The 12,614-nt window shown below is 49.3% G+C and overlaps 1 protein-coding gene across 4 annotated transcripts in view; it reads right to left on the reverse strand.

The window, feature by feature from the left end:
* Positions 1–12,614, reverse strand: part of tulp4a (TUB like protein 4a) — a 29,200-nt gene that overhangs the window by 3,258 nt on the left and 13,328 nt on the right. The window contains exons 5-13 of one of the 4 annotated variants that reach the window (XM_062550629.1): positions 10,748–10,928; positions 7,372–7,479; positions 7,010–7,179; positions 5,955–6,179; positions 5,099–5,333; positions 4,685–4,829; positions 4,195–4,339; positions 3,945–4,038; positions 191–3,813 (exon numbers count right to left, since the gene is read on the reverse strand). In XM_062550629.1, the coding sequence (XP_062406613.1) occupies positions 191–3,813; positions 3,945–4,038; positions 4,195–4,339; positions 4,685–4,829; positions 5,099–5,333; positions 5,955–6,179; positions 7,010–7,179; positions 7,372–7,479; positions 10,748–10,928 (4,926 nt within the window). Of the gene's footprint in view, positions 1–190; positions 3,814–3,944; positions 4,039–4,194; positions 4,367–4,684; positions 4,830–5,065; positions 5,334–5,954; positions 6,180–7,009; positions 7,180–7,371; positions 7,480–10,747; positions 10,929–12,614 lie in introns of all 4 variants that reach the window. The other 3 variants (XM_062550628.1, XM_062550627.1, XM_062550626.1) reach the window with 3 other exon arrangements.

The raw sequence follows: 12,614 nt of genomic DNA on the forward strand, positions 1-12,614 counted from the left end.
ACAAAAAAACAGATCAAGTACATAATAAAAAAAAGTATAATCCTTCTGAAGAGGGATCTTTTGTGCTCATCTGCCTATGAGTACGAAACAAAGCTGAAGCTGGCTCTGCGTAAGATCCTTGTAGATGAAAACATTATTTATTATATTATCATTTTATTTAAATATATTCTTTAAAATAAGAATGTCTTACCTGTCTCCCCTCAAGCTCAATCTGAAAGTTCTTTGCAGACTCCTGAGTGACTCTCCCACCAAAGTCCAGCTGATAGACCTGTGTGGCCTCGTTCCACAGTGGCTGCTTGTTGGCCATGACGTACACAAAGCCTTGGCTCCCCAGGCTGCGGTCCTCCTTCTCGTTGGCCTTGCGGCACTTAATCTCATCCAGCTCGCAGGCCCCTGCTCTCAGGCTCCTCTTGGTCTTCCAGCCCTTCTTGCTGTTCTGGCTCTGGTTCAGAAGTTCGTCGCCACTGATGAAGAGCTCTGGTTCGCTCTCCGAGCTGTCCTGGAACTCATTCGTGGTGGCTTTGCTCAGCTTCTTTGCCTTCAGTTGCTCCTTTTGGCCCTTGGGCTTCTTTTTATCCCGCCCACCCAGCCTGGGACTTGAGATGAGGGAGTTGAAGTCGCCAAGGGCTCGGCCACCATCTTTCTTGGACTTGCTGCCTCCTTCTGTGATGGCAGGAACGTTTGTCTCGTCCGTGCGACCGTTGTCCAGCCTCTTGCGACTCTTCTTGCCGAATTTGTCAGCTCGCTGGGGCACAGGGCTCTCGTTGAGCGACAGCACCTCCTGGAAACCTTCACCAGTCTCGGCAGAAGCCTCAGGGGATCCAAGGTGCCCTTGAAGGTCGGCGGTTTGGGGTGGGGGTGGCGGTGGAGGAGGGGAGAGAACCTGCTTCTCCATTACCATATGAGAGGTCTTTGGAGGGAGGGTCCCTGCTGGGCTCGACATGGGTGGGCATGGGTTGTAGGTGCCCCATGGGTGCAAGGCAATGGGGGTCATGGGGACTCCTGCGCAAGCGTTTGCGCTGGGATACATCGGGGGTAGCGGGCAGCAGGCCAGACTGGCAAGATTTTGTGCATAGCCTGGTGACAACACCAGTGGTGGGTCTTGCTGGGCAAAGGGCACGGGGGCTACCACTTCTTTGGGGGAGCAAGGCCGTGGGGACGCCTGCATGGCCTGAAGCTGAGCCCCACTGTAACCTGTAGCTGTCGAGTAGGGCAAAGAGATCGGATATCCCCCGGCCAACTGGAAAGAGGCGGCATTTGGGGAGGTGGGAGACTTGGGGGAGAGGACGAAGGGCACCCGCGACACGTCAAGGTGTTGGGCAGGGCTGAGAATGAGGGGCGGTGGCTTATGCGAGCCCGGCGGGCCAGGCGAAGGTGCCAGGGTGGCGGTCCGCTCCTGAGGGATCCAGATCTCCTCGGTGGCCGACGGGTCCCACTGGTATGGGGGCGGGCGTTTGACAGTCAGCGTGCCCACTTCGGTGCCCACCGCCAGGTGCCTCAGGGACTGACTCAGTGCCTCGTCCTCCGTGAAGGCAGTGTTCACGTAGTCCGCCCTGTCTCGACCAACGCCACCCCCACCACCCGTGGCACCGCCACCACTGCTACTCCCATCCAAACTCAGCAGGTTGTAAGACGACTGAGAAGGGAGAGGCGATGCGCTGTTCGAATGCACTATGACGGTGCTGTGTGGCGCACCACTTCCTGTCGGCGGAAAGTCCTGTCGAATGATTGTGCCGCCAGCAATTCCGTTGCTACTACCGGCGGCCCCACTCACATTATTGTTACTGCTGCACTGGCTACACGTGTAAAGCGCCGTGGGTACGCGTTGCTGGTAAGTGGCTGAGAGTGCGCTGCTAGCTTTTGCTTTGGTGGGGAGAGTGCGCTGAGGATCCAACATCTGGGACACTTTGAGTGCAGCCTCACGGCTGTTCCGCCGCAAGGTGGCATGGATGAGGCTGCTGTCGAGCCTCTGGCCCGGGGTCCGCCCTGAGTTAGTTTGATTCGCCGTATCTGGGTAAGGGGGTGGGTCTCCGCTCGGTATGGAGTATCTGGGCACAGTGAGGCGATTGAGGGTGGCGGATGCGTACGGGAGTTGCACTTTCTTGCCGTCGGCAGACGCGGCGGCGGCCGAAGCGGAGGAAGAGGTGACCCTGAGGGTGGCAGAGCTTCCGGGGCCCTGCAGAGTGTAAACATTTTGGTTGCAGACGAGCCGTGTGCGCGGGCGGCAAACCTCCTCTACGTTTCCGCTGCTGTCAAACGTTGTGATCCTCTCGTAGCCCAACGGCGTCGGGTACTGCACCCCCTGGGCCCCGGGAGGGTAGAGCGTGAACTCCCCTTTCTTCAGGCACAAGTCCACTGGGGGCGGCGTTCCACTCACCCCCCCTGCCCCGCCAGAGACGGCCGATCCGGCAGCCGAGGCGGCCGAAGCAGCGGCTGCGGCTGCAGCCGCCACCGTCCCGGGGTAAGGGGGAGGCGGGTTCATTTTGCTGAGCTCCAGGGGAGCACTGAAGACCACAGCGTCACCTTCAGCCAGCTGAGGAGTGGAGCGCGTGGGTTTGATCTTCAGCAGGTGCTCGTGCTCTACTCGTTCGACAGCTCCGTGGTCGCTGGGAGAGTGAGGCACCTGCAGCGTAGCCTGTTGGAGCTGAAGGAGTGGACCGGGAGACTGGCCCTGAGGTAGGGGGTTAGGTGGGATCTGGATCTGAATGGGGTGCTGCTGCAGCTGCTGTTGTTGCTGGAGCTGCTGTTGTATCTGTTGTTGGTGCTGCTGCTGATGCTGCTGCTGATGCTGCTGCTGTAGCTGCTGCTGAATCTGTTGCTGTTGTTGTAGCTGCTGATGCTGTTGCTGCATCTGTTGATGCTGCTGCTGTAGTTGATGTTGTTGCTGCTGCTGTTGTTGCATTTGTTGTTGTATCTGCTGCTGCAGTTGTTGCTGCTGAATCTGCTGCTGATGTTGCTGCAGTTGTTGCTGCTGCATCTGTTGATGCTGTTGCAGTTGTTGTTGATGCTGTTGCAGCTGCTGTAATTGCTGTATCTGTTGTTGCTGTTGAATCTGCTGCTGCTGTTGCATTTGATGGAGATGCTGCTGCATTTGTTGATGCTGAAGCATCTGTTGTTGGTGCTGCTGTTGCTGCTGCAGTTGCTGCTGTAATTGTTGATGTTGCTGCTGCTGCTGTTGTTGCTGCTGTTGTTGTTGCTGCTGCTGCTGTTGTTGCTGTAGCTGCTGAAGTTGTTGAATTTGATGTGGTTGAAGTTGATGATGCTGCTGTTGTTGCTGCTGCTGCTGCTGCTGTTGTTGTTGTTGTTGTAGCTGTAGCTGCTGCTGCTGAGACAACGCTGAACCGACCAGAAGCCTTCCGACCTCCAGTCCTCCAAAGATCACCTGACCAGGGCTGGAGTATCTGGTGGGGACAGTGTACTGAGCCGTCAGCACAGAATCCTGGCCTTGATCAGATGCTGCTGCAGCTGCCGCCACGGCTGCCGCTGCTGCTGCAGTGGCCATGGGATTAGTCAGGATGTCCAACTGGACATTCTGATTGGCTAAGAGTGACTGAACCAACCCAATGCTTTGGGTTGGAGACATGGCTTGAGCAGGGCTGTGAATGGGGGCAATGGGGATATTAACAGTGCAAGGAGGGTTGTCGTCAGCCACTCCTGAGGGCCCAGTGACAGGGAGGTCATCCTCATCCTCGCTGAAGACGTTGGGGCTGAACACTGGCAGATTGATGTAGTCCATGGAGATCTTTCTCACCTCAGGCAGGTAGATGGTCATTTGACGGGGTTGAAGATGAAGCAGGCTTGTCTTGTAGATGACTGTGGACCAGGACAGGGTGACAAAACCACAGAAGAAGAAGAAGAAAACACATTGTTATGATTCCAAACAAAGGTAACTGATGTACTAAAGATTTGTAACAAACAGCATCGCTCTTTGGTAGGAATTTTACCTGCGCCAAGATTTGTTGGCAAGAAAGTGGCAAGCCCAACAATTTTGAACTTGGTTCCCCATATATTAGATGTCACCTGAGCAAGGTAATTATGCTGAAGAAACAAAGAATAACAACAGGTCAACAGGTCAAAAACACTTCCAAACAAATATTTTGCTATTGCTCTAGAACCACATGTCAATAACGAAAATTAAATCTGCCTGTAAGCTGAGACACTGAGGTAACAAAGTCCATTCACAGCTACAGCTACCTGTGTGATGTCATCAAGTGGAAACTCTCTGCGGGTCAGGCTCGGCGAACCAATGGAGGGTTTCCGGATTGGTAACCGTGGCGATCGAGATATTTCCTGTGTGGCACGGGAGAGCTTTGGGGACTTTCGGGGATCTATATTGATCCTGTTGGTAAAGGGACACACTAAGTCTCTACAGAGAAGGTAGTAGATGGAAAAAGAGGTTGAAATCAAGGTTGTAACAGGCATGCAGAATACCTACTACTGCTAGTGCTACAACATAAAAGTTCAACATACATACCAAACATAACAATTTGAAATGAAATAACAAAATGAAGGTTGGAAAAGGTTTTAAGAAAATCACACAGAAAATCACAATTTCTTTTGCATAATTTGCAACCGATGCACAATTGCATGATTTTAGCTTGTTCTTCACACTGCCTTTATCTGAAAATGTGGGGTGGGGAAAGGAGCAGAGGTCTGAGTAAACAGACAGAAGAGACTTTAGTACCGCGGTAGTTTGGGTGACTTGCTTCCCCTGGATATCTTTGGTGATTTCTTGCCCACCCAGTCATCACTAAGCTCAATGTCACTGGAGTCAGAACAGTTGCAGCTGTCAATCATGGAGGAGATCAAAGTGTTTCCGTAGACTTCATCTGAATGAAAGAGCACAGAGCCAATGTCAAACCACTGCCATGGTAAAGATAGCAACTCAACCTTGATTTGTCTTTCATCAATTTATTTCCATGATATTATTCCTATCATAGTCACCTCAGACTAATCTTACTCATTTTAAAAGACAACTTTCATTAAATCACTAGATTAGAAAATGGAATTTCATTGCATAAGTAGATAAAAAAGAAATAGTGAAGCGTTCCCACTTTATTCTGACCTCTCTTGCACCCAAGTTCCACACAACACCCACCGGCCTTCCCATCGGTCTTGGGGTCCATGATGACGAACTCCGGACGGAGTTTGCTGATTCTGCGGCCCTTGAGGATGGGCACGAGGCCGCCCAGGTACTCCAGGTAGAGGGTGTAGCAGGGCCCCCCCACCTCAGGGTTGTCCTCCGTGCGCTTCATGGTGCAGTGCAGCCGCTCGTTCCCGGAGGTGGGGTAGCTGACAAAGTCCCGCATGTTGTTGGGATCGGGGATGGGGGGCTGAGGGGAAAAGCATCATGCGCCACGTGAACTTCAGTGCATGACTGAACAAGTGCATGGGAAAGTGAACTCAATTGCTGCGCTACTGAATAAATCTCGTTAGATTATCCTTTGTTAAAATATAGAATATAGAATAGAACATCTTGATTCGTCATTGTAACAGATACAACGAAATTAAGCGCAGTCCTTGTAAAGAGCCATACATCTATTGAGGAAGTTTTTTGTACAATAGAGACAGGGAAAGCACTGAGCCATCACTAAAACTACATGCGCCGCCATGACACCAAGTCATAATATAGCTGAAAGAAGGTGTTCTATGTAATAGATAATGGAAGCCCTTTTAAGGATTTCCTTTGCAATTAGCCCATTTCACAGTGTGTCTGTGACAGGTGTCTGGCCTAGTTGATGTTAATGATGCCTTAATTGGCAGGGTAAAACATCTTCCTGTTTCTGTCTTTCCTGTAGACTGAGCTGTTCCAGAGGAAGTTAGTTTACACAGTGGCGACATCTTGTGAAATGGGCTAATTGCAATTGACATATACATTAATGATGCAGGAAGAGGCTGTAACCAGTGACAGACACCCTCCAGCCATCCATCCCTCTCTCCCACACGTACTGTACCTTGATGGTGGGTGCGAAGGCGGTGGTGACATAGGTGCCGAGGCGGGAGGGCATGGTGAGCTTGGCCACGTCCTTCTCCTCGCGCACGGCGCTGGCGATGCCCTGCTGGCACAGCAGCTGCAGGTTGGCCACGCGGTGCTCCACGCGCACCACGTACAGCGCGGGCCCGCACGCCAGGAACAGCCGCGAGTCACGGTGGCCCCAGCACAGCGTGGTGATGGGACGCTGATCGCAAACAAACAAAAACACATATACATGAACTCACACACATACATACATACATACATATGTACATCCTCTAAATCTCCCGTTGTCAAGCTGGCATATCCCAGGATTCTGATGAACGTTAACTCTGAAAGATTGCTATTTTTCTTAGCCTACTGCCACCTCCGTCATATGCTTAATGTTACTATGATCTGAACGTCTGTATTTTACAGCTTGTATGTAACGTGACAGTGCATTTAAACTTCACAACGAGTTTGGCGAATTAATATTCAAGTGTGATACGGCCAACAAATTGGAACTACTTCATAGCCGTGCGTGTATCTAAAGTTAATGCACACCTTATAGAACGCAGGACAATGGGGAATTCAACCGAGCAGTGGAATAACACTAGTTATTACTTGCTTCATTTTTTCTTCATTTTGCTTTATTTTATGGCTCTCTGGAATGCTGAGGGAGCTCCCATTCACTTTGAATGGGCCTCCCCAACGTTCTGAGGTCAGTTATTATTGTATAATGACCGCTCCGAAAGTATAATGGCCGCTGCCAATGGCAACAGGTTCACTCCGCAAGTAGATCGGTAACAGAAACAGTTATTTATTGACTTTTTATATAAACTTCTGTTTCCCTTTTCTCTTATTGGCAAGTAGCCGTATAATAAGCGTGATGGTGTATAGAACGCCGGTTATTATCGGAAAATAAGTACCTTCAGGGCAAAACAAGACCCCTCGGCTTCGCGTCAGGGTCCTGTTCGCCCAGACGGTACTTATTTTCCGATAATGACTGGCGTTCTATACATTATCCCTTTCGTAACACACATGAGATTCATTCACCTGTGCAGGTGTGTCCAGGGTGTATATGTGCTCCCCGCGGACGTTGTAGAATTTGACAGTGGCGTTCCTTGCCGAGGGAGCGCAGGCAGGGTCAGAAGACGACACGACGTGTCTTTCCATCCCAGCCACAGCCAGCAGGTCACCTTGAGAGCACCACTGTACCACGACATCTGCAAGAGAGCACACACACACACATTAAGTGGGATAATACTCATACACAGGGTTTCTGCCATTTTCAAAGTCATGTTTAAGACTTTTCAAGATCCATCATGAATAAAATTTAGGACGGATAAATATGCACTGTGATAAATTATGTCCATGTTTCAAACTGCATACCAGTCAGTTACTGCAGGAGTCCTCACCTTTTAGACCTGAGCGGATGTGTATGGGGGAGAGGTCGTCATAGTTATTCATCAGGTTGATGTCTCCCGAGGTGAAGCAGACCGTCAGCAGGGGCCGCAGGCTGTGCACTACACCAAGAACAAGACCAGGAACCAAACAGATTAGCCTGAACAAAGCCAAAAAGACAGCGACAATATACACTACAGACAAAAATGGACAAAAAAACTGTGATGCCACAAAAACAGAACTGGGCCCCTTTTCACTGGCATTTCTAAAGACTGACACATATTCTTCCGGATAAAATATAATTGCAAGGGTAATTATACAAAGGGGACGTTTTTAGGCAGTGCTGTGCAGCAATGTTTCTGATCGATGTCGTTCAGGCACTTTCAACACTGAAATTAGGCAACATTTTTTTTAACCTCAAGATCTTAAAATAATCAGCAGGATATTGGTCATGATGACCATCCAAATAAGCCACTCAAACCCCACCCAAATAACCACCATTCCCATCACACTAGGAACCGGTTGTGTGATCTCCCAGCAGCATTGCAAAAAAATGCTAAGCCATTGTTCTTAAGAGGAAAGGTCATCCAGGCTTTCTCATGAAGTGTTTTAGTCACAGCTGCTCATTACCAGCTCTTGCCACACCTCAACACTGCAAATTCAATTTACTGTAACTCTTACTCAGAGCTCCAACTCTAACCTTGGGCTCTCGTTGCTTATAGTAACCATGTGTCCACTTGATAATGTTTCATAGTCAGGAGACATACCCACAGATAACAGGAAAACCTTGTCATACTTCATCAAATTCCCTAGAATAGTGTACACTCCCTGTCTGACCGAAAAAATTGTCAGGTTACAGGACTCTGTTTGAGCAATCTGACCTGGTTGGGGGGAAAGGATTATGACGGACAACTTTAATGTGTTTTGTAGCTTGTCTAAAATGTCTGTATATCCTGCTATGCCAAAATGGCTGCTTCTCATCCTTCCCTCCCTCTGCAGCAACTTGCTCTTCTCTTCTGTCCGTGGGTCAGACGCCATTAGGTGCTTCTCTATGGGGACAGAAGAGCATGCCAAACCAGAAGAAAAATATCCTGCAAATGTCATTAACTATTCATACCACCCACTGACTTCACATGCGCTTCATTTGATCTCAACTCAAGGAGGCCACCGGTCGAAACCTTGCGCATAGAAATATGGGGACACTGGGACCCAAGCCTGTGAAGCTGTGAGGGTTTGGCTACATGCGGTCTGACACAGTCAGGTCCCTCTGTGGGAGATTGCAGCAAGCTGAAACCTGTATCACGGACGCTAAAGATTGCCGAGAGGGTGTACAGATAAACATTACAGGGCGGATGAACCATCATCAGGTCCTCTTCATCTGTGAAGGAGGTTCTGAGCAAAGAATCTTGAGTCATGACCCCTGACATGGCATTCAATGATGTTCAAAAGGGCTCCTGTTACTATGAAAACAGGGAAGTGTACGGAGATGTGAAATTAGCGTATCAACCGCCTCTAGCAGACTGCTGCTGCAGAGCTGCCTTTTACACTAGTGTTTACAGCTCGTCATGAGAAAGCAGAACACACAGTCTTCTACGTGTCATCCATCCTGATTACAACATGCACAACGTGCACCTTGGGGAAGTTAAACTAACTATTAGGGTGGAGGGGGAGAGACATATTCCTTCTATTTCTTTGCTAATGTATGAATTATGTAGCCATAGTAACAGGGAATGTCAATGATACTTTTTGGAGATATTCATGGAACCTTAAGTACTGGTGCTGGTAACCCTGGCAACAGTCTTCTGCCAGTCACTCATCCTGATTACAACACCAGATTGTCAAGGATACTTCACCCAAAAAAGACTAAGATGCACATACGGTCTTGATTTCCTTTTAAGAGGGGAGGGGAGGGAGGTGATACTTTTTGGAGAAGTTTATGGAATCAGTAGCTGAAGTAATGGCAGTGGGCATGTGGTGACGCAAGCCCAGCATGGTGGCGGTGACGTTCATGATTCTGGCTACTACCAGCTGGCCAACAGCAGGGGCCGTTCAGTGGCGGTCACCTAGACGACACATGTGCGCTTTTGTCCTGCTTCTCATGCCTCACCTATTCAGGCAGTGTTTACCACCTCCGTTCAAACCAGCACGGCATTCTCACAAAGCAATAGGCTCTGAAAAAATGCTCACTCGGAATGACGAGGAGGAAAAACATGAATTGAAAGTGTTTTCAGAGGGTTAGATCGTCAGGACAACTTTAAGAGCTGACCAGGATGACCTCATATTGTCTTTTTTTTGCGCTGAGTTTACACAAATACATACACAATCAACAAGTCAACAAGTTCAGACTCACTCACACACACTTCAAAGTGATGCTTGGAACACTCATCCTACTTCCTGCATCCTGACCAGACACACAACATGCATACAGTACACTGATGGCGCAGTGGAGGCAGTTCAGAACACAGCCACGATTCCAAAAAACTGGCGAGGTGTGCCAGATGGGCACTGTCCAGGTTCCATCTGCGCTGACCACGAGACAGGACAGGGCCGGGCGAGTGGGAAATCAAAACAGCTGGTTGAAGCTTTCGCAGTACTCTGGCCCCAGGGGAGCATCACTCTACTCCAGATTAACTCGCCGGCATCAGCAGCGGCAGCAGTGCTTATTTTAGGAGAGGGGGGGTGGGGGTGGGGGTGGGGGGGAGAGAAGGGAGGTCGAGTCTAGGATGGATTAAGAGACAAATCAGGGGGCAAGGTCAAAGGAGAGGGGACGTGTGTGTGTGTGTGTGTGTGTGTGTGTTTGTGTGTGTGTGTGTGTGTGAGAGAGAGCGTGTGTGTGAGTGTGTAGGGGGGGGTGTTATAGGTACATTGTAGATTTGAGTGCTCCTGATTGTGGCTGGTTGTGCGTAGGCCTGCTCCTACCAATGAAGTGAAGCAGGTCTGAACACTCTAGAATGCACAGTTGTTGGACAACGCCGTTTCTGGGATGGAATCAAAACTCACTAACCTCTTCAAAATAGAAAAGCACTATTTAGGTGACAGGCCTCGGGCACTGTGAGACTACTCTTAAGAAGCTTTCAGGAGTTTGAGTAGTTCCGTCTACAAGGCCGGCCAGATCCCTTTCAAGGAGCCATTGTGAAGGAGAACCTCTAGAGAGGGCTTTAGGGGCTAAGAGTGGCTTCAACAACACGCTTAACGGATAATATGTTTCATTACAGCAGCCAATAAATGATTTGGAGTGAGAAATTTGGGAATTTTGAAAAACGCCTTGATCAGCAATAACGCCGAGCATGGAGGATGATTAGGGGGCGGGGGGGAGGGAGAGAGAGAGAGCAAGAGAGCAAGAGAGAGAGAGAGCACGCAAGCAGAAGGACCCTGGACAATGACGCTTACCCTGTGGGGGAGCGTAGTCATCTGAATCGGTGTCGCTCTCGCTGCTGTCCTCCACCAGGAAGTTGGGGTAGTTCCAGGCCATGCTCACGATGCCGTCCGACTCATGGAGCAGGATGTGGGCCAGCATGCGGCCGTGGCAGTCCATCACGATCACCTGACCGTCAGCCGTGCCAAACAGCACCTGCAGGGGGCAGCGAAGAGCAGAACGGTTGAATCAGAGCCTGGATATGAGCCTGGGGTATAATAAGTGTGTGCTCTCAGTGTATTACAATGAGATGTGGGAGGCCTGATTCATCATCACAATTCATTCAAATGGCAGACTCATTATAGGCTTGTGAAATAGAGGAATAATGCATTTCATGAAGTACCAAGTTAATTTTGCAGTACAAATATGCTTGAAAGGAAAAGCCATTCAAGCTTCACATGACCACCACAGGTGGTAGCAGCTATAGGTGCGGTAAGCGTTTCATCACGTTCCTCAAATAATCGAGGAGAGGTTGTTACACAAAACGTAATGACCACGAAGAACAGTGCAAGCAAAGCAAATGGAAAAACAGTCTATTTGATCGCGTCATGATAGACGCTAAGTAGAGTTTGTACAGTCAAGATGACAGTATCAGAAATCTCAAATCCTAGTTTACATTACATTACATTTGGCTGACGCTTTTTAGCCAAAGCAACTAAAAACATGGTAAACGTTTTAGGCTTTTAGGAACAATGCAAAAAGGTAGAGTGCAGTAAGAATAAGTGCATCAATGAGTGCTATTGTCTGGAGGGGGAATGCGGCTGGGAATGTCCGCCTCCTTGTTGCCATGGTCTTGGACACCTCAACAGGCACAAGCAGGTGGTATGTCAAGGATCAGCGAGACTTGTAAAATATGCTAGATATGGGTGCACTCATGTATCTACAACTGCTTAACTACATGGGCTGTAACGTAGCCGTCACTGCTTACTGATACGGTGAACGGCCACTCTTCTCCATTCATTGTTTCTGGCACAGGGTGTGCCCATCTTAGGTGTGTCAACCTTTAGCAGCCAATCCTCCAGAAATACTACAAGCTGGAAATTGCACTGAAGCGCTAGCCTGGCTAGCGCCTACCACTTCTCAAATGAGACGTGGTCTGGCAACCAGACGTTCATTTTCTCGTATTTGAAAAAATGCCCAGATCCGTTCATTGGGCACCACGGATGTCATCAAATGCGTCTGTGCATAACTCATCATGGTCTTGCTTTCTCCCCTGTTCTGTGACTGGTCGCCAACATCAGGCGAAAATTTGGGTGTTAGTTTCCAGACTGCCTTAGCTGCGTGATTGAAATCACCGCGCAAGGCAGGATGGGAACACCCAGGCTACTGAAGCACAGGACTTTTGCTGACTTTGTGGGAGGGTTTAAGAAAGTGACAGCTAATGACACAGAGCTGCTGGGACGGCGTGGGATGGGAGATGGGGTTGAGGGAGTTGATCTGACGGGATCCATTCTGACAGAATTCTGACAGAGAGAGATCAGAGGCCTGGCTGACACGTCTCACTGACAGACGCAAACTCTGACTGGGGTGTGAGTGCAGTGTGGGGCATCCAGCAGAAGCAACCGAAACAACACACACCAGGCCAGACACAGCAAGCAGAAACAGAACCAAGAGAACACCAATCAATGGCACGTTCTCATTCCAAATACGTAATTGCTTCTGCCATTACTTTACGTGTGATTAAAATCACAACTGTTTTCCACTTGTATTTAGTATTCGGAGAAGATAGGGAGGAGCCTGCACACCTTGATAGATTATACTGCAGGCGCAGCTATTTCACAAGGAAAACATCAGAAGTAACAGAAAAGTGCAATACTGCTTACTCCAATAAGCCCGCTGTAC

The sequence above is a fragment of the Sardina pilchardus genome, chromosome 12 (genome assembly GCF_963854185.1).
Source record: "Sardina pilchardus chromosome 12, fSarPil1.1, whole genome shotgun sequence".
Classification (NCBI taxonomy): domain Eukaryota; kingdom Metazoa; phylum Chordata; class Actinopteri; order Clupeiformes; family Clupeidae; genus Sardina; species Sardina pilchardus.